This window comes from Jaculus jaculus, chromosome 5 (genome assembly GCF_020740685.1).
Source record: "Jaculus jaculus isolate mJacJac1 chromosome 5, mJacJac1.mat.Y.cur, whole genome shotgun sequence".
NCBI lineage: Eukaryota > Metazoa > Chordata > Mammalia > Rodentia > Dipodidae > Jaculus > Jaculus jaculus.
The window spans coordinates 138200329-138223299 of NC_059106.1; the positions used below are offsets into that span (position 1 = coordinate 138200329).

Consider the following 22971-nt stretch of genomic DNA (forward strand, 5'->3'; position numbering starts at 1 on the left):
ATAATTAACTCTTTCAATTTTATCGGCTGTTTTTGAAACAAATAATGCAATAAAAAATCACCATGCTAACTTGTTTAGAATCGCTTTGTTTAAGGAAAAGAAACTGGATTATGTTACTTTCTAGTAGCTAACATGTTATGCATGCAATAGAAGCTCCTAGGTTCTCACTTAAGGATTTTCACCTGGCTCTGACCTACTATCTCCCCTTTCCCCTTTCCCAAAACAAGAGGCGGGCCTATCACTTCCTGTCCACACCCTGTTACAAGCTACTTCCTCTTCCTTCCTTTTCTCATAATCCTACTCTACTCCCTCTGTAATCCATAAAAACTTGGAATTCATTGTCATATTTTGAAATACATACAAACTTTAGGTAATAGATGTTTCTACAGGGAAAGGAGAGTAGGCATTTTAAAAGCTAGCTGCTGGTTTTGAAGAATGAGGTTTTTAGTTTTAATTTTTCATTTTTATTTTGAGGTAGAGTCTCTTTAGTCCAGGCAGATCTGGAAGTAACAATGTAGTCAGTCCCAAGCTAGCCTTGAACTCACGGCGATCCTCCTACCTCTGCCTCCCAAGTGCAGAAACTAAAGGGGTGTGCCACCATGCTCAGGTTAGCTAAGAAACAGTCTGCATAGTGAAATACACTTCAATTGTTGTCACTTCTCCATGCTGGGCGGAGCATACGTGTTCTGACTCTCAGGGGTGGCCTGCATACCCAACAGCAGACATAGCCTTACCTCAGCGGCTCTCCTTTTCCCAATGTTCCAGCCATAATACTGCTCCACAGACTTGGCAGAAAAGCAGCTGGCCTCTTCACCTAGAACCCACAAACCCCCAAAATTTTGAATTAAGCTATAATGGTTCAGACCCAATTTCATTTCATTTTTTGGAGGCATGTCCCAGAGTTTCTTTTTCTTTGCGGTAGGGTCTCACTCTAACCCAGGCTGGCCTGGAATTCACTATGCAGTCTCAGGGTGGCCTTGAACTGACAGTGATCCTCCTACCTCTGTCTCCCAAGTGCTGGGATTAAAGATGGGCACCACCATGCCTGGCTTTCAAGGTTTCTTTATCTGACTTATGTTCCTCATTCTTGAAAGAGAAAGGTAATCTTTCTCTCGTAAGATTGGGTTTGTATCCTGGCTTGCCGTCATTACTATGTATGCTATGTTGAGTAAGTTAATTAATCTTGTTTAACTGCAGTTTTCTTATCTATGAACTGGAGGTGATCGCACCTATCACTGTGGACAACAAAACAGTAAACAAAAAGCTGGAGAGATGGTTTAGCAGTTAGGGTGCTTGCCTGCAAAGCCTAAGGACCCAAGTTCAATTTCCCAGGACCCATATAAACCAAATGCACAGGGTGGCACATGCATCTGGAGTTTGTTTGCAATAACTGGAGGTCCTGGTGTACTCATTCTCCATCTCCCTCTTTCTCTCTTAATAAATAAATTAAATTATTTAAAAAAAAAACAATACCACCAAAACACATGAGACTACCTAGTAAGTTCCAGGTCAGCCTATGCTAGAGTGAGACTTTATCTCAAAACCTCCCCCCCCCAAAACAGAGTAAACATAGTGAGCTCACAGAGGATCTGGCATACAGTAGGGCAAATGTTCATTGCTTTCCTTATTAATAAATAGTAAAAATTAAAAGTTTTAATTGTATATACAGTAACTTGTGATTTACAATCAAGAACAAATACAAACAATTCCTTCTGTAAATCAGAACATATTATGAAAGATGACTAACTGGGAATCCAGAGATGTAGTGCAGAGTGGTAGAGCATTTGCCTTGAATGCGTAAGATTCTATTGCTAGCACTGTCCTCCACCTTACTGCTCTACCAAGACTAAGTGGACATGATGCAGATACTGTTAATTCCAATATGCCTACAAATTGAGTACACAGCTAATCTAAAAATCTCATAATTGCCACACAGTTATTAATTTACAAAACCAAATGACCTGACAGTACTTCAAGCAATTTACAATTATAAAAAGATGCACCTAGGACTAGAGAGATGGCTCAGTGGTTAAAGGTCTTGTTTGCAAAAAGCCCGAGGACTTGGGCTCGATTTCTCAGTACCCATGTAAAGCCAGATGCACAGGTGGTACATGCATCTGGAGGCCCTGGCGTACCCATTTTCTTTCTCTCTCTGCATCTTTCTCAGTCTGTCTCTCTCAAATAGATACAAATAAGTAAACATTAAAAAGATGCATCTATGTACTGAGTGTGTCTTACTTTTCATAGTGATTAGTGGAATCTTCTTTACTACTGCTGTTAAGAGCTGCTGAATAGTCTCCAAATGATCTATCCTGAGAACAAAGAACAACAACAAATTGCATGCATGTAGCAGCTTTTAATCATACATACACATGTACTTTTATACATCATTTCCCCCTTTCAAGAGGATTATAATTTTAAAATATTACGTGGGAGCTGGAGAGATGGCTTAGCGGTTAAGGCACTTGCCTGCAAAGCCTAAAGACCCAGGTTTGATTTTCTAGGTCCCACATAAGCTAGATGCACATGGTGGCTCATGTGTCTAAAGTTTGTTTGCAGTGGCTAGAGGCCCTGGTGTACCCATTCTCCTCTCTCTTTCTGTCTCTAAAAAAAAAAAACCATTATGTGGGCATGTTTGTGTGTGTCAGGACCTCTTGCCATTGCAAGGGACACCATATGCTTACACCACTTTTTGCTTCTGGTTTACATGGGTACTGGGAAATTGAACTAGAGCCAGTAGGCTTTGCAGGCAAGCACTTTTAACCACTGAGCTATCTTCCCATTACCATGTTTTTCCTTCTAATTAAGAGTTTTATTTAAACTAGACAGGGTTTCACTCTGGTCCAGGTTGACCTGGAATTTACTATATAGTCTCACGGTGGCCTCAAACTCTCAGTGATCCTCCTACCTCTGCCTCCCGAGTGCTTGGATTAAAGGGGTGCGCCACCATACCCGCTGTGTGATATAGATATATATATATAGTTTTTTTTTTTTTTTTTGAAAGACAGTGACTTATGTAGTCCAGACTGGCCTCAAACTTGCTATGTAGATTAGGATGCTCTTCAACTCCTGAACCTGCCTCCACCTTTCCAGTCCTGGGATTACAAATGTGCACTACCATGTCTGGCTCTAGACAGCCTTCTTTATAAAGTAATCTGTGCTTAAAAAGAAAACACCAAGAATAGACAGCAAATTATGCAAGTATCACAGACATTTTGTTCATGTTTCAATATTGTAACAATCTTTTTGAAAGGTGAATGCTACTTGGTCAAAAAATTCTACTATATAAATGCTTCAGAGTTATTAGGTGATATCTATCATGTTCAAGTGGCTATCTCTCTTTTATCTCCAGAAGTTCTAGACAAGTTCAAGTGCATGGTCAGAGGGAGGTTCCTATTTGAAATGAGCAAACCAAAGGAAGCCACTTTCAGAAGCATTAAGGAGTACGTATGGCTACGTAAGAACAGGAATGTGGATATATAGGCACAAAATGTAAATATCTAGTGGCTACACATGAGAATGTTATCCCTAAGGACTTAGCAAGCTCAAGTGAACTCCCTGGTCTGCATGCTATAGGCCAAGTGCTACCCCTACACGTTCTCTAGCTCTGCTAGGATGACTGTTCCCTTGAGAGGTTTAACTTGGCTCACACTCAGCTACCACCATCATGATTTTGGAAAAGCACCAAAAAGACACCCAAGCAAACCAGGCATGGTGGTGCATGTCTTTAATCCCAGTACTTGGGAGGCAGAGGTAGGATAAGCACTGTGAGTTCAAGGCCAGCCTGGGACTACAGAGTGACTTCCAGGTCAGCTTGGGGCTAGAGTGAGATGCTACCTCAAAAAGGGGGAGGGGAGGCTTGAGCAAGACCCTGCTCCAACCCCCCAAAAGATACCCAAAGCTGACTCCTTTATAAAGGACTGGGAATACTTACTTAATAACATAGTTTCCCAACTCAGAACTTTCTTCAGTTTTCACTACAGTCTGGCCCTGCTGTGACAGGCAGCTTGGCCCAGGGGTTTCTGGTTCAGTCTTAACTATAAGAGAAGAGCAACACATAGAGAAAGAGAAACCTGTCATGGTTTAGTGGTAGAAGGCCACAAAGTTCTTCTATTGAAGCTCAAGTAGGAAGCGGCTGCTCCAGCTGCTGTGGGCACACGGCCAGAGAGGGAGATGGCTCCTGTCATTACAGAGTCAGGACACAAGTAACAATTGTTAGCTTGGGTCCCAGGGGTTGTAACTTCAGGCTCATGACAAAGCAAGGACAACAGTGGCTTTGTACATATATTTTTAAAGTGTCATTCAAACTGCGAGGCCTCTTTCCCATACTCTACCACTCAGGATTGAACAATGTCACATTAAGATATAATGCCAGCTGTTCTGGCTCTAATATTATGTCCATTGTGGTGTCATCTTTCCAGCTAAGCTTACTGACTTTCAGCATTACTCTAGTATACAGAGACACAAGGCAAAAGACAGAAAGGAAAAACCAGATCTGTCATGCTTAGAAATTTCTAAGACAATCATGTAAAGCTTGCAATACTACAGGTCAAACCTTCTTAAGCTGAGTCTGCAAAGCTCCACCATCCAAAATTGTTTTAGTGTTGTCCATGTCAGCCTGGGCTAGAGTGAGACACTACCTCAAAAAAAAAAAAAAAAAAAAAAAAAAAAAAGAAAAAGCTAGAAAGCATGGTGGGCTTCCGTAATCAAGCATGTGGAGGCCGACAGAGAGATGGGAGAGCAAGTCAGGAGAATTTCCTGGATGGAAGCTCATGGCAAGAACAGCAAAGAGGAGCAGACTGAGAATCCAGAATGAGAAATCCCCTCAAATACTGTGGATAGACAAGGAGCAACCCCCAGATTGTCCTCTGACCTCTATGCATGCACACACCCGCATTCAGGCACATACACATATACAAATAATAATAATAAAGAAATTAAATCGCAGCTAATGGCTGCTGGGATACTGATACTGGTAAGTTGCCCATTCCATAGAAGATAACCTTCCACCCATAATCATGTAAACAATCCTTCTTTAACTCAGTGGGTTAAAAAAAAGGACATCAGGCTGGCCTTGAACTCACTACAATCCTCTTACCTTAAAGTTCTCTGACATGCACATGTGTGCCATGGCACATGTTCCCAAAATAAAATTAAAAAAAAAAAAAAAAAGGTTAAAAATAAGGGCTGGAAGCCAGGTGTGGTGGTGCACACCTTTAATCCCAGCACTCGAGAGGCAGAGATAGGAGGATTGCTATGAGTTCAAGGCTACCTTAAGACTACATAGTGAACTCCAGGTCAGCCTGGGCTAGAGTGAGACCCTACCTCGAAAACCAACAACAACAACAACAAAAACCCTAAAAACAAAAACAAAAACAAAAAAGGCTGGAGAGATAGCTTAGCCGTTAAGGTATTTGCCTGCAAAGCCAAAGGATCCAGGTTTGACTCTCCAGGACCCACGTGAGCCAGATGCACAAGGGGGCGCATGTGTCTGGAGTTTGTTTGCAGTGGCTGCAGGCCCTGGTGTGTCCATTTTCTCTCCCTCTTTTACTGTCAAATAAACAAGTATATATAAAATCCAGGTGTAGTAGTGTATACCTTTAATCCCAGCACTTGGAAGGTCAAGGTAAAAGGACTGCTGGATTCACTGGAACATAGGACCAATGTTTAAAATATTTTTGTTATTCATTTGAGAAAGAGGTAGAGAATGGGCACGCCAGGGCCTTCCACCAATGTAAATGAACTCCAGACATGTGTGCCACTTTATGCATATGGCTTTGATGGGTCCTGGGGAATTGAACCTGGGTCGTTTGGCTTTGCTGAGAAGTGCCTCAACCACTAAGCTATCTCTCCAGCCCAGGATCGATGTTTAACTTGATTAAAAACTGTCATTCTGGGCTGGAGGGATGGCTTAGCAGTTAAGGCGTTTGCTTGCAAGCCAAAGGACCCAGGTTCAACTCCCTAGAACCCATGTTAGCCAGATGCACAAGGGGGCACATGCGTCTGGAGTCGTTTGCAGTGGCAGGAGGCTTTTATAGTACTTTTTTGTTGTTTTTCAAGGTAGGGTCTCACTCCAGCCCAGGCTGACCTGTAATTCACTATATAGTCTCAGGGTGGTCTCCAACTCACAGCAATCCTTCTGGGACTAAAGGCGTGCACTACCATACCTGGCATAATAAATGTTTTGATCAGGGGTTGGCAAATGTTTCCCCGTACAGGCTTATCTGTAACTATTTTAGGTTCTATGGGTCATATGGTCTCTATAGGAACTAAAGTCTGAGGTTGGAAGATAAATTCATAAATGAATGGGCACAGTTAAATGCCAATGAATCTTAAAGCAATGGGGGCTGGAGAGATGGCATAACGGTTAAGGTGCTTACCTGCAAAGCTAAAGGACCCAGGTTTGATTCCCCAGGACCAGATAGATGCTCATGACATGCATCTGGAGTTTGTTTGCAGTAGCTGAAGGCCCTGGCATGGCCATTCTATCTGCCTCTTCCACTTTCCCTCTCTCTCAAATAAATAAATAAAAGGATGGGCCCCTATCAGCCTTCTTTTAAAAAAAATATACTTTTATTTATTTGCATGGGGGGGGAGGGAGGAAAATGGGAGGGCTAGAACCTCCTGCCACTGCAAACAAACTAGCCACTTTGTGCATCTGGCTTTAAGTGGGTGCTGCAGAACTGAACCTGGGACCTTAGACCTTTAACCCCTAAGCCATCTCGCCAGTTCCAGCCCTGTTTTACAGATTACGTATATCTATCTACCTACACATACACACACACTTTTGTATGTGTGTGTCACCATGCCTGGCCAGCCCTGTTTTAGGTGAACATTTAATAAATTACAAGTCCATTTCTTCTAGACTCTTCTATATATCCCAGAATGTCTAAAAATAGTCCAGGGCATAGTGGACAGATTTATGTCAACTCCAAGCTTCACCACTGTCTAAACTTTTGAGAAGTTTCCTACTTCTCAAATGGGTATGCTAGCTCTGCTGATGATACTCCATATATACTGGAGCCTGGAGGCCTCCATGTCTCTCCACACCCACTGTAATTCCTTCACTCTACTCTCTAAGTGGTCACGTTTTTGGGAAGTGACTGATTCACAGGCACTGAAAATTCAAAGGTTCAGATTATAGTATATCCTGCATGAAATGAGGTTGTACATACCTTTTGCAACAGCTGCTGGAGTCCAGTTGGGGGCAGATGGAGCTGGAGCAGCTATGGGCAAAATGGTAGATGATTTGCTGGCAGAAAATGACTGAACTACTAAAAGGCAAAAAAGGAAGGAGAACATAAGAAACAGAAATTATTTTTAGTAAGGACAATCCACTTCCCACATGACAGCCCCATATTAGACTGATACTACAATCCCAGGAAAACAGAAATAGTAAGGTCCTCTCTTCATATGGTGATCCAACAAGCTCAGCTACATATTAGTTCTAAGGGAACTGAGTTATATTTCTAAACTATGGAAATGGCAGATTGTCAGGAAACTAAGAAAACAAAAATTAAATTAATATCAACTCTCATGACTGTTCAAAATGTTTCTTCTCACCATCTTTAGAAATGGGCAGCTGCTGAGGAGCTAACAGATGGACTGAGTGTTATATCCACTCCTTGATGACAAACTTGGAAAGCTACAAGACAGGCTGTACAAGGCACAGAGACCTTGCCAACTAGGAGAGTATGGACTCTCTGCAAGATGGACCTGTATGCCAAACCCAAATGTGAGACACAAACCTTTATTCACAGGCATCAGGATCGTTGGCACACTGCCAGAGGTGTTTACGCTCAGTGGCTTGAGCTGGCTGGGAATTGTCAGGACAGCCTGCTGGGGACTGGACTGACTGGAGTGAATTTTTAACAATCCTACAAGAAGTTGGGAGACAAAGCCAAGCTACAGATCAGATGCTTCCTTCAAGTATCTTGCCCCCTTTGCCACTCTTACTTTCTCCTCTGAGGAAGTTCTGAGGACAGTCACCCCTCAGGAAGTAAAAAGAAGCAAGAGCTAATGGATGTTACACAATGAAACTCTACTGTAATATAATAATTTATTTTAAAATATTTTAGTATTAATTTATTTATTGATTTCACAGAGAAAGAGGAAGACAGAGTGAGAGAATGGGCACACCAGGGCCTCCAGCCACTGCGAATAAACTTCAGACTTGTGTGCCCCCTTGTGTATCTGGCTAACGTGGGTCCTGGGGAATCGAACCTGGGTCCTTTGGCTTTGCAGACAAATGTCTTAACTGCTAAGCCATCCTTCCAGCCCAATAATTTATTTTTAAAAGTAAGGTAATGCTGGGTGTGGTGGTGCTTGCCTTTAATCCCAGTACTTAGGAAGCAAAAGTAGGAGAATTGCTGTGAGTTCAAGGCCAGTCTGGGACTACAGAGAGTTCCAGATCAGCCTGGGCTATAGTGAGACCCTACCTCAAAAAAAAAAAAAAAAAAAAATGCTAGAGAGACACTCATTTGTTGCACCGCCTGACATCCTGGCTCTGACCCCAAGTATCCACACGTACAGCCAGAGTTTACAATTCGTTTGCAGTGGCAAGAGGTCTTTGCATACCGATTTTCTCTTTGCTTACAAATAAATAAGTAAAAAACATTTGGGGGTGGGGGGGAAACTGGAGAGATGGCTTAGCAGTTAAGGCACTTGCTTGCAAAGCCAAAGGATCCCAGTTCAATTCTCCAGGACCCATGTGAGCCAGATGCACAAGGGGGGCACATGCATCTCGTGTTTGTTTACAGTGGCTGAAAGCCCTGATGCACCCATTCTCTCTCTGTCTCTTTTTCTGTATCAAATAAATAAATAAAATATATTTTTAAAAACAAACTTTTTTTAAAAGGGGTCAGTCATCATGCCATCTGTGGTGGTGCACGCTGGTACCATAGACTATTACAAGAAAATTTTCAGTGCCAGGGTTGGAATACCCTCCAGTGAGCTGTTGGTCAGGGAGGTCCCTGATGCCCTTGAAACATTATAGGCCATGGTAGAGGCCCTTGGTTTCCCACCAGGAAGAGATGGTAAAACCCTACTGCTGAAGACTCCACATGGTTGGGCTGCAAGATCACTGAGAAACCCTGCTGGAGCTGAGCTGATAACCTCTTCCATGTAGACCAGCTGACAGAAAGCTGGAAAAAGCCACACTGCATGCAGCTCAATGGGAGAGAGAGAGAAATCAGCAGTGGAGATACTCAACACTGGACACTGGCAAGCCTTAAAGTTGGCCAACCAAGCCAAATGAGCCAACAGGTGCAATAGTGGCATCTCTGTTATGGGGGAAACCATCTTCTCTCTAATTGGACTGGAGGCCTGCTCCATGGGAGGGAATACATCCCTGATACTTAAAACCTACAACAGGAGTACTCATGAGGCTTGGAGTCTGCTGCTGTCTGGCTAAAAGTACATACTATGCTCATCAAACTGCCCAGTTAGCACTTCTCTTTATGTTTATACCCATATATTAATGCTACTCTCAGTTTTGGTTAGAGAAGCTTCTCTTTTCAGATGGGAGACCTTGGGATGACTCAAAAGGCATCATAGTGCTGAGAAGAAGTGACAGAGGAGTGTTCAGCACTGAAACAGGTCTATCACACCTTCTAAGGCTCAGGGTCAGTTGTGAAAGAGGTGGTGGAAAGAATGTTAAGAGCCAAGGGAAGGGTAAGACTCCTTACAACATTCTCCTCCAGACACAAAATGGCCTGGATATCCATGACTTCACAGTGCCTGACACTCCTACACAAGACCCTCATAACGTATTGAAGGAAAAGATGATGACATCAAAATAAAAGACAGACTGACTGAGAGGGGGAAGGGGGATGAGGGAGAATAAAGAAGCAAAGGAGAAAGTGGGAGGGAGGGAATTATCATGGTTTATTGTCTATAATTATGGATGTTGTAAATACAAAATAAAAAATAAAGGTGGGGGCCATCTTTCTTGGGCTATTGCAAAGATAGTGTCCATGGTTCTACTTGCATTATGGAAACTTCTAGGCATTCTAGGGCAGGGAGGCGGTATTGCAAAGGGCTTCAGTGTGAAGACACACCATGGGCTCACAAGACAAGTGCAGCCACAAAGACTAACAACAGCATCAGAAGCTATGGTAGGAAAGAAGAAAGAAAGGAGCTGGCCTCAAGTACATTTAGAACAGAGGCACTTATAATAAACAATGATCTTCCTTTCATTCTCAGGGAATGTTAAGTAGTACTACTCAGTGCTCAGCAACTGCTCACCAAGACACTGCCGTAGGGAGTAAAACAAAGACCTGATGATCTGTAGTTTTACTATTCTTTTTTGAAATATTTTATTTTTGTTTTTTACTTGAGAGAAAGAGGAAGAGAGAGAGAGAGAATATGAATGAGTGAATGAATGAATCTGGGGGCGCTAGAGTCCCCAGCTGCTGCAAACGAACTCCAGACACATGTACCACCTTGTGCATCTGGCTTATGTGGGTCCTTGGGCTTTATAGGCAAGTGTCTTAACCGCTAAGCCATCCCTCCAGCTCTACAATTCTTATTTTTATGAAAATATAGGCTGTGGGCTGGTGAAATAGTTTAGTGGTTAAGGTATATGGCCTGTGAAGCCTAAGGACCCTGGTTTGATTCCCCAGGATACACATGAGCCAGATGCACAAGGGGTGCATGTGTCTGGAGTTCATTTGCAGTGGCTAAAGGCCCTAGCATACCCATTCTCTCTATATATCTGCCTCTCTTTCTCTCTCTCTCTCTCTCAAATAAATAAAATAAAATAAAATACAGACTAAGCATTGCAAAAAAAAAGGCTTCTAACTATAAACTACCATCCTCATCTAGTTAACAGTAACACCCATTTTACTCCGGTTATTATTTATCTCTGCATTTTCTTATTTATTTATTTATTTATTTATTTGAGAGTGACAGACACAGAGAGAAAGACAGATAGAGGGAGAGAGAATGGGTGCGCCAGGGCCTCCAGCCTCTGCAAACGAACTCCAGACGTGTGCGCCCCCTTATTATCTCTGCATTTTCTTACCTCAGCAGTTTTAAAAGAAAATGTGTACTGCAGGCCTTAATTTATTACTTTTGGGGGCAAAACCCTAATTTTTAAATGAAAACTGAGAAAGCTATAATAGCTTGTAGAGAATAAAATGGTACTATGATTGGTTATTTCTAGAAAGTAAAAAAAAATGCCTCAAAAGCTAGTTGTGAGAGGCTGAGAGGCTAAGGTAGGAAGATTGTCAAGAGTTCAAGGTCAGCCTGGGGCTACAGAGTGAGCTCCAGGTCAGCTTGGAACAGAGTGAGAGCCTTCCTTAAAAACAAAACAAAAAATTAAGTGTCCCAGGTGTGGAGGTACATGCCTTTAATCCCAGCACTAGGGAGGCCAAGGTAGGAGGATCATTATGAGTTTGAGGCCAGCCTGAGAGTACATACTGAATTACAGCTCAGCGTGGGTTAGAGTAAGGCCATACCTTGAAATCCCCTCCCTCCAAAAAAAAAAAAATAGTGGTGAAAAGTTAAACCTGGCCAGTTACGGTGGTGCACACAAGAGAAAAAGAAAAAGGAAGAAGAAGAAGAAAAAGGAAGAAGAAGAAGAAGAGGAAGAGGAAGAGGAAGAAGAGGAAGAAGAAGAAAAGAAAACAGTAGAGAAAGCCCCTTCACTAGAAATCTTCCACAGTTGCTCTGGATTTGGAGTCAACGTTCTTACAGTGACCTCAAAGCCCACCACACTGTCCTTTAGTACTTTCTACCTTATTAGCTCTATTCTACTTCCAATGGTGCTTTTGCTTCGAATACCTCCTAATATACAAAAAAGCTAAAAACACTCATTATATAAAGGGAACAGCCTGGTCTTCACATTACAAAAACAAATGTATTATAAAAAACAACTAGGGCTGGCGAGATGGTCAGCAGTTAAGGTTCTTGCCTGCAAATCCTAACGACTCAGGTTCAACTCCCCAGTACCCACGTAAAGCCAGATACATGAAGAGGCGCATGCATCTGGAGTTTGTTTGCAGTGGCTGGAGGCCCTGGTGCAACCATTCTCTCTCTCTGTCTGTCTTCTATGTCTCTGATTGCAAATAAATAAATAAGAACCTTTTTTGTTTTTTTCGAGTTAGGGTCTCAGGCTGACCTAGAATTCACTATGTAGTCTCAGGTGGCCTTGAACTCACAGCGATCCTCTTACTTCTGCCTCCCAAGTGCGAATTCTGGGGATTACTTCACAGAATATTACCACTTGCCAAGCAGACTCTATTCTGATAAGAGAAAAACAGTAAGAGTGTGTTGACACTGACCTGATACTGTGGCTTTCCCCGAGACAGGGTTTGGTGTGGACACCAGGGATGCTGCACTGACGACAGTGGGAGCTGTAGCCTTGCAGGTTCCCACGGTGGCCTGGCTCACACACACTTGTGGCTGGCCAGTAGTTCTCATCACAGAGCCAACAGAAGATGAAACGGGTGTGACTCCTTCAGACTGCTCACCCACAGAGCCGGAAATGAAAGGAAGAAGACAGCAATGGAACATCCTTAGAGCAGTGGCTGCCACAGAGCACATGCAATAAATATGAACTATCCGTTATCACCACCTGTAAATGCCATGTTACTTTATTGATTATTTATTTATTTATTTTTTTGGTTTTTCAAGGTAGGGTCTCACTCTAGCCCAGGCTGACCTGGAATTCACTATATATTCTCAAGGTGGCCTTAAACTCACAGTGATCCTCCTAATATGCCTCCTGAGTGCTAGTATTAAAGGGATGTGCCACCATGCCCAGCATGTCACGCCATTTTTATTTTGTTTATTTTCATTTATTTATTTATTTGACATCAACAAAGAAAAGGAGGGAGGGAGGAAGGAAGAGAGAGAGAGAGGGTGAGAGAATGAGTGCACCAGGGCCTCCAGCCACTGCAAATGAACTCCAGATGCATGTACCACCTTTTGTATCTGGCTTACATGGGTACTGGGGAATCGAGCCTCAAACCGGGGTCCTCAGGCTTCACAGGCAAGTGCTTAACCGCTAAGCCATCTCTCCACACCAACATGCTATTTTTAAAGAGTTTTCTGGGACTCAGTATGTGGCTCAGTTCACACCTCCAGAGCCCAAGGAACCTTCTGAGGAAGTGGGAGATTCCAAAAGTGCTGCTCTCACTGGGCGTGGTGGCGCACGCCTTTAATCCCAGCACTTGGGAGGCAGAGGTAGGAGGATCACCATGAGTTCCAGGCCACCCTGAGACTACAGAGTGAATCCCAGGTCAGCCTGGGCCAGAGTAAGACCCTACCTCGAAAAATGAAAAAAAAAAAAAAAAAAAAAAAACACAAAAAAAACTAAGAGTGCTGCTCTCACTGCTGGCCTGAGAACCTCCAGGGAGATGGCAGGTAACACTGATGAGACTCCAGACTCATCAGAGCGGAAAAGCAAAGGCTGCAGAGAGCTCCACAGGAAAGGAGACTTATAACACAATACGCCACCTAAGGATTGGGGAACACTGGGGAAGAAGAGGCAGAAAGATTGTGAGAGCCACAGGGTGGGGCAGTGTACTCTGAAGCATTGACCCCCCACTCCCAACAAGGATTGGCTGGTGCGTCAATGACCCCACTGTGAATACTGATAACCCCACCCAGGAGGGTTCTCAGTGGAATGGGGGAAATAGGAAGATTACCAATTTGTAGTATTTGGGTTATATAGTCATATGTTAAAGTTCTCAATAAAAATTAAGAAGGTGGGAAGCAACTGAGGAAGACATTTGATGCCTACCTGTGGCCGCCACATAAATGTGCACATGCACACACATACCTACAAACACATCTACAAACTTATACTTGCAAAACAAAAAATGTTAAATACAATTATCATAAGATCTAGTATTTCCATTCCTAGCTATACAATCACATAAATGTTGATAGCAGCATTGTCCACAATACTAAAAAAGCATGGGGCTGGAAAGATGGCTGAGTGGTTAAGGACACCTGTTCATAAAGCCTGAGGGTCTGGGTTTGACTACTTAGTACCCATGTAAAGCCAAATGCACAAAGTGGTGCATGCATCTGGAGTTCATTAGCAGTGGCAGGAGGCCTGCCCATTCTCTTTACTTTACATTCTCTCTTTACTTGCAACCAACCAACCAACAAATAAAAAATTTAAGAGAGTAAAGAGAATATGGAGAGATTGCTCTGTGGTTAAAAGTGCTTGCTGTGAAAGCATGCTGGTCCACATTTCATTACCCAGCATCCACGTAAAGCTGGACACCCTAAAATGCTCTCCACATATGTGAAGATAAAATAAAATTAAGATCAAAAGTAGGGCTGGGGAGATGGCTTAGTGGCTAAGGCGCTTGCCTGCAAAGCCAAAGGACCCAGGTTCGACTCCCCAGGACCCACATAAGACAGATATACAAGGTACGGCATGCATCTGAAGTTTGTTTGCAGTGGCTGGAGGACTTGACACGCCCCTTCTCTCCCTCTCTTCATCTGTCTCTTTTTCTCTCTCAAATAAATAAATATATTTTTAAAAAGATTTTAAAAAATAGAGAACAATACAGGTATCTATCAAGTGAAAGACACACAAATAGCATTAATAAGTGCACATTCAGTTATAAAAATGAAGTAATTGGGGCTGGAGAGATGGCTTAGTGGTTAAGCATTTGCCTGTGAAGCCTAAGGGCCCCAGTTTGAGGCTTGATTTCCCAGGACCCACATTAGCCAGATGCACAAGGGGGTGCACACATCTGGAGTTCGTTTGCAGTGGCTGGAGGGCCTGGTGTGTCCATTCTCTCTCTCTCTCTCTCTGTCATTCTCAAATAAAGAAAGAAAAATTTAAAAAAGTTCTCTCCATAAAAAAAAAAAACAACAACGAAGTAATTGGCTGTGCACGATGACACATGTCTTTAATTCTAGCACTTGGAAGCTGGGGTAGGAGGATCACTTTGAGTTCAAGGCCAGCCTGGGCTACAATGAGACCTGACCTGCACTGGGAGATGTATGTGTGGGGTGGAGTACCGATGTTACAATGCATATGAATCTTGAAAATGCCATGCTGGCTAGGTATGGTGGTACATGCCAGCACACAAGAGAAAGAGGCAAAAGGATCACTGTAAGTTCAAGGCTAGCTAGGGTTTTGTACAGCCGGCCCAGATTTGAATCTACAGTACCCATGTTTCCCCAGATGCAAAAGGTAGCACGGATATTTGGTGTTTGTTTGAAGCAGCAAGAGGCCCTGGACCTCTTCACATATGCATGCATGCAAATAAATAAAAAATTTTAAGCCCGACATGAAAGTCACATGCACACACACATATATAACTTTTATATGAAATGCACTAAGATAGGCAAATCCACAGAAAGATTAGTGGTTGCCCAGAGCCAGAGTCAAACAGCACCAACGTAAGGTAGAAACCTCTGAGTGGCCACACAAGTGCCTGTAACTCCAGTACTGAGAGCTTGCAAAAAGCTATGAGCTCTTGGTCCTGAAACAGGGCAGAAGAATGCTACAGGACATCTGACATACTCCTTTAGCCTCCACACAAATATGTGTACAGTGCACCCCCCTATACTTAATAAAATAGAAATTTTTAAAAACTAAAATAAAAATGTAAAAAGCAACATTTCAATCTTTTAAAATATATTTTTCCAATGTTATTTTTTAAATTATATTTATTTGATAATTTGAGAAAGCACAAGGCAGAGAGAATGGGTGCACAAACGCCTTTAGCCACAACAAACAAACTCTAGATACCTGTGTATTTGGCTTAATGTAAGTACTAAGGGATCAAATCTGGGGCCTTAGGCTTCTCAGGCAAGTGCCTTAACTGCTAAGTCATCTCTCCACTCCTAAAACTTTCTTTTTGTCATGTGGTGTCTCCTGTGCTTTGCCTGCAGTAGGGGTCAGTTACTTATGGTTAGTGACTCATTACATTGCTCTTTCTGCTGGGTGTGGTGGTGTACATCTTTAACTTTTTTTTGTTTGTTTAACTCTTTCTTTATTAGAGAGAGAGAGAGAGGGAGAGGGAGAGGGGGGCAGACAAGGAGAAAGAGAATGAGTGTGCCAGGGTCTCTAGCCAGTGCAAACGAATTCCAGATGCATGAGCCCCCCCTTGTGTATCTGGCTTATGTGGGTCCTGGTGAATCGAACCATGGTGCTTAGGCTTCACAGGCAAACACCTTAACCACTGAGCCATTTCCCCAGCCCCATGGTGCATCTCTTTAATCCTGGCACTCAGCCAGCCTGGGACCACAGAGTAAGTTTTAGGTCAGAGTCTGGGCCAGAAAAAAAGACAAAGTCATATGCATCTGGAATTCATTTGCAGGGTCTCCTGTCCCTGCTGTGCCCAAGCTCTATTTTCCTCTTTCAAGTAAATACAAAGAGTATTTAAAAACCAAACCAAACCATTGCTCTTCCTGTTGGTCTTTTTTTTGAGCCGGAGCCTCTTTACTGATTCTGGAGTTTGGAGGCCTCTAACAACTCTTAGGTCTATGCTCCACTGTGGAACTGGGGTTATGTGGATGTGGCCACTCCCAGCTGTTCACCTGGAATCTCTGGTAGTCTCAGATCCCACCTCAGGCTCTCATGACTGGGCAGGAAGCACACTTAACAGCTGAGCCATCTCTCTAGCCAACATTTGCTTTTCTTTCTTTCTTCCTTGGTTTTCCAAGGTAGGGTCTCACTGTAGCCCAGGCTGATCTGGAATTTATTACACAGTGTCAGGGTGGCCTCAAACTCATAGCAATCCTCCCAGCTCTGTCTCCCAAATGCTGGGATTAAAGGTGTGTGCCACCATGCCCTGACAACATTTCAATGTTGGAAAAAACACCCACAGGTATACCTGCTGGCATCTTCCCTATGTTTATCTCCTTTCATAGTTCATCCTTCTGTAGACATGCTCTCACCTGTGGTGTGGCACCACTTGCTGAGAGAGTGGCGGCGGGAGAGGCAGCGGCTGTGATAACCCCTCCTGCTACCCGAAGCGTTGTGGTTCCAGGCTTTGAGAGCTGAGAGGTGGCTGCCATAGACTTCATGGTGCCATCAGATATCTTCATTAGTGATGACTGGCCCCCAGGGCCTGCCTGCAGAAACCAGACAGCAGAAGTATCAGTGATCTACAGCTCACTGCTTATCTGTGGACATTTGAAAGCATATCAAGAATGTCTTAACCAAGATTACAGGAGGTGTGAATGAACCTTTACAATAAGCCCACACTTAGTTATAAATATTACCTTAGCACCAAAATAAAGCATGTAAATGAGTGTTACGTGCAAGTTTCTACTTGTCAGTATGTCCTCAAAGACACCAGAATATCTGTTTTCAAAGTAATTGAGTTCAGTGCTCCATTAAGTGTATGGGGGATCTTTAAACGTGATCACCAAACCCGGCTAGGGCTAGAGTTGTACGGGTAACTTAATGGTTCCATAGGATAAGGGACTCGTGTAGAGAATCTACAACTGGCACAAGGACACATTTTTTGGCTTTGCAGATACTATAATTCCTCAGCTGTACCATGACAGCATGAAATGGATGTATCTGTGTCCCAATAAATGTTATTCACAAAGACACCAAGAGTGGTGGCACATGTTTTTAATCCCTGCACTGAGGTAGGAGGATTACCTTGAGTTTGAACCCATGCTGGGGCTACAGAGTGAGTTCCAGGTCAGCCTGAGCAAGAGTGAGATCTTGTCTTTAAAAACAAAAGAAAACAAAACAAAACACCCAACCAGCACCCAGGAGGCATAGGTAGGAAGATTGCTGAGTTCGAGGTAAGCCTGGGCTAGAGCAAGACCCTACCTCAAAAACAAACAACCCACATAGTTTGCTAACCCTTCACACAACTTAATAGTGCCCAAATGATAGCAGTCCCTACTCGAAATCATTTTTCAGTTTGAAAGCTTATTGTGTGAGAGAAAGCACTTACACACACGCTGCCATGAATAAGTCATTCTCAGTAACTTTATAAGGCAGATTTTAGTCTCACTTTAGAGGTGAGGAGATACAACTCAACGAGTGTTTCAAGTTCACATAGGAAGAAATAACTAGAATCCAAGAGTATGGCATAATTTGTAATGAATCCTTAGGTCAAAATTCTAAACAAAATCTTACAAAGAGTCCATGAATACATCAACAAACAATAGTGGAATTGATCTCAGGAATGCAAAGTTAGTCTAAAGCAAAATTATATATATAATTTTTATAGTTAAATATATATATATATATATATATATATATATATATATATAGGGCTGGAGAGATGGCTTAGCGGTTAAGCGCTTGCCTGTGAAGCTTAAGGACCCCAGTTCGAGGCTCGGTTCCCCAGGTCCCACGTTAGCCAGATGCACAAGGGGGCGCACGCTTCTGGAGTTCGTTTGCAGAGGCTGGAAGCCCTGGCGCGCCCATTTTCTCTCTCTCCCCCTCTATCTGTCTTTCTCTCTGTGTCTGTTGCTCTCAAATAAATAAATAAATAATTTTAAATTAATATATATATATATTTAACAAACTATAAAAACAAAAGCCAAACTATTAGTCCACAAGACATAAAAAAATGGATCTCCTTGACAAAAACCATAATATCTTATGTTCTGAAAAAATACATATATATTATATATATATATATAGAAGATGTTGGCCAGGCATGGTGGCACATGCCTATAATTCTAGCACTTGGGAGGCTGAGGAAGAAGGATCACTGTGAGTTTGAGGCCGCCCTGGAGCTACAGAGTGAATTTTAGATTAGCCTGGGCTGGAGTGAAATCCTACCTCAAGAAAGGAAAAAAAAAAAAAAGAAAGGAAATGTACTACTGCCTGGTATGGTGGCACATGGCTTTAATTCCAGCACTCAGGAGGCCGATTTAGGTAGAAGAATCACCTTAAGTTTGAGGCCAACCTAGGACTAGAGACCCCACCTCAAAAAACAAACAAACAAAAAGCCAGGGCTGAGGGCTGAAGAGATGGCTTAGCGGTTAAGGCGCATGCCTGTGAAGCCTAAGGACCCAGGTTCGATTATCCAGGTCCCATGTAAGCCAGATGCACATAATGGCTCAGGCGTCTGGAGTTTATTTGCAGTGGCTAGAAGCCCTGGCACTCCCATTCTTTCTCTCTCTCTCTCTCACTGTAATAAATAAATAAAAATAAAAAAATAAAATAAATAAAAATAAAATAAAATAAATAAATAAAAAAGCCAGGGCTGGGGAAATGGCTTAGGGTTAAGGCATTTGCCTGCAAAGCCTAAGGACCCTGGTTCAATTACCCAGGACCCACTTGAGCCAGATGCACAAGGGGGCACATGCATCTGGAGTTCATTTGCAATGGCTGGAGGCCCTGGTGTGCCTCATTCTCTCTCTTTGCCTCTTCCCCTGTCCCTTTCCCAAATAAATAAATAAACCAAAACAAAGCAAGACTACAAAGAAAATGTAGTTCTTTTTAGTGAATAGAATCATCGGGTGTGTAACCTTTTGAACCTGATGGTTGCACTTGATAATTTTAGAGATTTTCATACAAGATCCTTTCATAGATCATGAGGTCTCTCATGTGGTCAAAACTGTCGTTATTCTTTAGAGAAATTTCTAAATGAAGTGAAGTAACCTGCTCCTTTTAACAAATAGTGTGATTTTTGTAATTATGCTTCCAATTTTGCTTTTGCTGTCAAATTTATCTTACTGACTCTTGTGGTGGTTTAAATGCAAATGGCTCCATAAAATGTGTTGGAATACTTAGGAGGCTCTTTTAGAAAAGGTTTTTGGAACCTTCAGAAGGTAGAGCTTTGCTGGAGGATGTTTCAATGAAGGTGAGCCTTGAGGGGTTTCTTGTCTTTGTTTTTTTAGCTTCAACCTCCATGCCACTTGCTGTTCCTTCTCTCTCTGTTTTCCCTGCTGTCGTGACAAGTTCCTGCCAGGCTTTCCCTGCCATGACGGACTCTGCTCTCTGGCATTTTAACCTTTCCTTCTTCATAAGCTGCTTCTGGTTAGGTATTTTGTCTCAGCAATGAGAAAGCAACCAGGTCAAATGTACAAGATAACACCATTTGGATATTTGACTAATCCTTGGCCTTATTTTCTCATTTGACTTGTATTTCTCAAGAGCTAGTCTTCTTTTTTCTTGAACCATATATATATATATATATATATATAGTTTTTAGAGTTTGTGTAATGAGAGGCTGCAAGCATGTAACTAAGTGCCACAATCACCACATATTAGGAGTGTAACAAGTGTATATTTACCTGTGTAAACAAAGTGGTTTTCTGTCCAGAGATGACTTTTAATGTCTGTTGTCCCTGTGCAGAAGATGTGCTGACTCCTAATGTTCCTTGGACTACTGACCCAGTAGATAGCTGTTTTCCAGACGTTTGGGGTGATGGCTGGCCCACTAAGAATGTCCCCTAAGTTGTAGGGGAAGAGGGAAGAATTCACTAACAACATGATAATTCAAATGGATTGTGCTGATTCTTTAAACCACAAGGTTCCAAATTATAAACTATAATATTCGCAGCTTCATTTTACACTCAAAATAACAGAACCAAAGAGGTCAGCTGAGTGTCACTACAAACATCCATTCGCACTTCTCAAACTTCACCTAGTACTTGTAGAGCAGGTTTGAAAACTAAAAACTGATTTAGTCATTCAGACTGGCAAACTACCTGTTCTTCTTAAGAATGTCTAGAATCAAGACCTGACTACACTCCTCAGAGGCCAGTGAAGACTTCAGTGGTAAAGGAAAGAAGGTGGGAACCTGCTCCTAATCAAACCCAGCTTAGGTCCAAATGCCACAATTTGATACTACCTCTGATTATGTCCTTCTAAGAGACAAATTTAATTGTACACTAATGCTGTTTATTACTTCACAGGTTTAGGAGGCAATTAGCATAGTAGAAATTTTTCTTTGAGGCATAAATATGTAGGTTCCAACTCAACTTTATCATTGGGCTAACAGGAAGGTCTTGCATAAGTTATTTAAGTCTTTCTGTGTCTATTTCCTCATATGTCAAAACAAGCCAATCCCCAAATAAGACAGACTTACAACATGACTAAAATGTCAGTACTGAGCCCTGACCCCAGAGTGGAAAAGGTAAATCAGCAATAATTCAAAGCAGTTATCAGGCTTCTAAATAATTTTACAAGAGCAGGTACACATTCCCAGACCTGGGGAGTTTGCTTGAGGATGTAAGATGTGTAAGTCGGGTGCTGGGAGATCCCTCCAGGGTTGGTGGCACTTTGGGTTCCTCCTGCTGCGCTGCCACCGCCACCTCCACTGCCTCCCCCGCCTGCACCACCACCGCTGCTGCCACTGCCGCTGCCACCGGCAACAGCTGAGCCAGACTGGAGGTCTACAAGCACAATGGGTGACAGCAGCATCATGGGAAATAGCTCAACAGAAAACAGACTGGTCTAGAGAAGCTTCCCCCACAGTGCCATTTGCTTCCTCCTCCCTAACCTGCTTAGTCTACATTCAATGAGAACTTCCTAGAGCTCAAAGTAAGATTGAGACAAATACAGGTTGAGCGCCTGTCATCTGGAAGCCACTCAAAAACTTCTCGATTATAGAATACACCAGATATCAGATTTGGGGGATCAGGAATGTTTAATACACAAAATTTATGCAAGTACTCTAAAGTCAAAAATACTCTGGCATTTAACCACCTTTGGGACCCAAACACTTAAGGTGCCTGACCTGCACTGTGCACTGAACAATAGCTGGCTGTATCTCAGCTGAGACACAATGAAGGATTTATTGTTGACAGTGTTCTGATTTACTTGTAAGACAGTGAAAGCCTGATGACAACAATTGCTACTTAAGTGTTTTAGAATATATACTCATACCTATGGCTCCAGGACCCCAATGCTTATTTTTTCAAAATTGTTTTTTATTATTTTTTATCATTTTATTTATTTATTAGATACAGAGGGACAGAAGGGTAGAGAAGAAGAAAATGGGCACACCAGGGCCTCTAGCCACTACAAACGAACTCCAGACACATGTGCCATGATGTGCATCTGGCTGACGTGGGACCTAGAGATTTGAACCTGGGTCCTTAGGCTTTGCAGGCAAGTGCCTAAACTGCAAAACCATCTTTCCAATCCCCTTTCCAACTTTTTAAGTCCCACTTCAAAATCTATGGATTATTATCATTATTGATTGAATGATTTATTTATTTGTTTTTTGGCTTTTCGAAGTAGGGTCTCACTCTAGCCCAGGTTGACATGGAATTCACTATGTAGTCTCAGGGTGGCTTTGAACTCATGAAAGTCCTTCTGCCCTTGCCTCCCAAGTGCTGGGATTAAAGAAGTGAACCACCACACCTAGCTGGACTTTTTTTTTTGAGGGAGGGTCTCACTATAGCCCCAGGATGGCCCTGAACTCATGGGATCCTCCTACCTCAGCAGCTCCCACATGCTGGGATTATAGGAGACTCGTCTTTCCTTCCTTTGTGGTGAGATGATGCTGAAGAACTACCGGGACTGTAAATTCATATGCAATAAGCTCTCCCACCTTAATCCTAGGGACTATTATCAGAACATATATTTTTTTTTGTTTGAGGTAGAGTTTTGCTGTAGCTCAGGCTAACCTGGAATTCACTCTGTAGTCTCAGGATAGCCTCCAACTCACAGTAATCTTCCTTCCTCTGGCTCTTGAGTGCTGGGATTAAAGGCGTGGATGACCACACAACAGACTGCTTCTTAATTTTGATCCAGAGTATAGTGCAAAAAATCTGAGGAGCTTTTTTTCTTTTGAAATGTTTATGTAATTATTTCCTCATCAGGAGAGAGATTGGGCAGGTCAGGGCCTCTTGCCACTGCAAACAAACTCTAGATGCATGTGGTACTCTCTGCATTTAGCTTTATGTGGGTACTATGGAATCAAACCTGGGACATCCACTTTGCAAACAATCTCTCTAGACTATCTGAGGAGCTTTCTGAATGAATTCTGGAATATCTAAAACTGTCCTGTTCTTACATATCTAACTTTCTGACATTGTACTACTTAGGTATGATGAAAACAT

General features: G+C 42.5%; 1 protein-coding gene across 7 annotated transcripts in view; it reads right to left on the minus strand.

Moving 5' to 3' along the window:
* The window catches only part of Yeats2 (YEATS domain containing 2), a 101634-nt gene that overhangs the window by 8523 nt on the left and 70140 nt on the right, over nucleotides 1-22971 (minus strand). For 6 of the 7 annotated variants that reach the window (XM_045148968.1, XM_045148965.1, XM_045148967.1 and 3 more), the window contains 9 exons: nucleotides 21113-21297; nucleotides 20194-20352; nucleotides 16876-17052; nucleotides 12285-12465; nucleotides 7749-7877; nucleotides 7176-7274; nucleotides 3935-4037; nucleotides 2239-2312; nucleotides 735-814 (listed from right to left, as the gene is read on the minus strand). In XM_045148968.1, the coding sequence (XP_045004903.1) occupies nucleotides 735-814; nucleotides 2239-2312; nucleotides 3935-4037; nucleotides 7176-7274; nucleotides 7749-7877; nucleotides 12285-12465; nucleotides 16876-17052; nucleotides 20194-20352; nucleotides 21113-21297 (1187 nt within the window). The remainder of the gene's footprint in view (nucleotides 1-734; nucleotides 815-2238; nucleotides 2313-3934; nucleotides 4038-7175; nucleotides 7275-7748; nucleotides 7878-12284; nucleotides 12466-16875; nucleotides 17053-20193; nucleotides 20353-21112; nucleotides 21298-22971) is intronic. The other variant, XM_045148966.1, reaches the window with a different exon arrangement.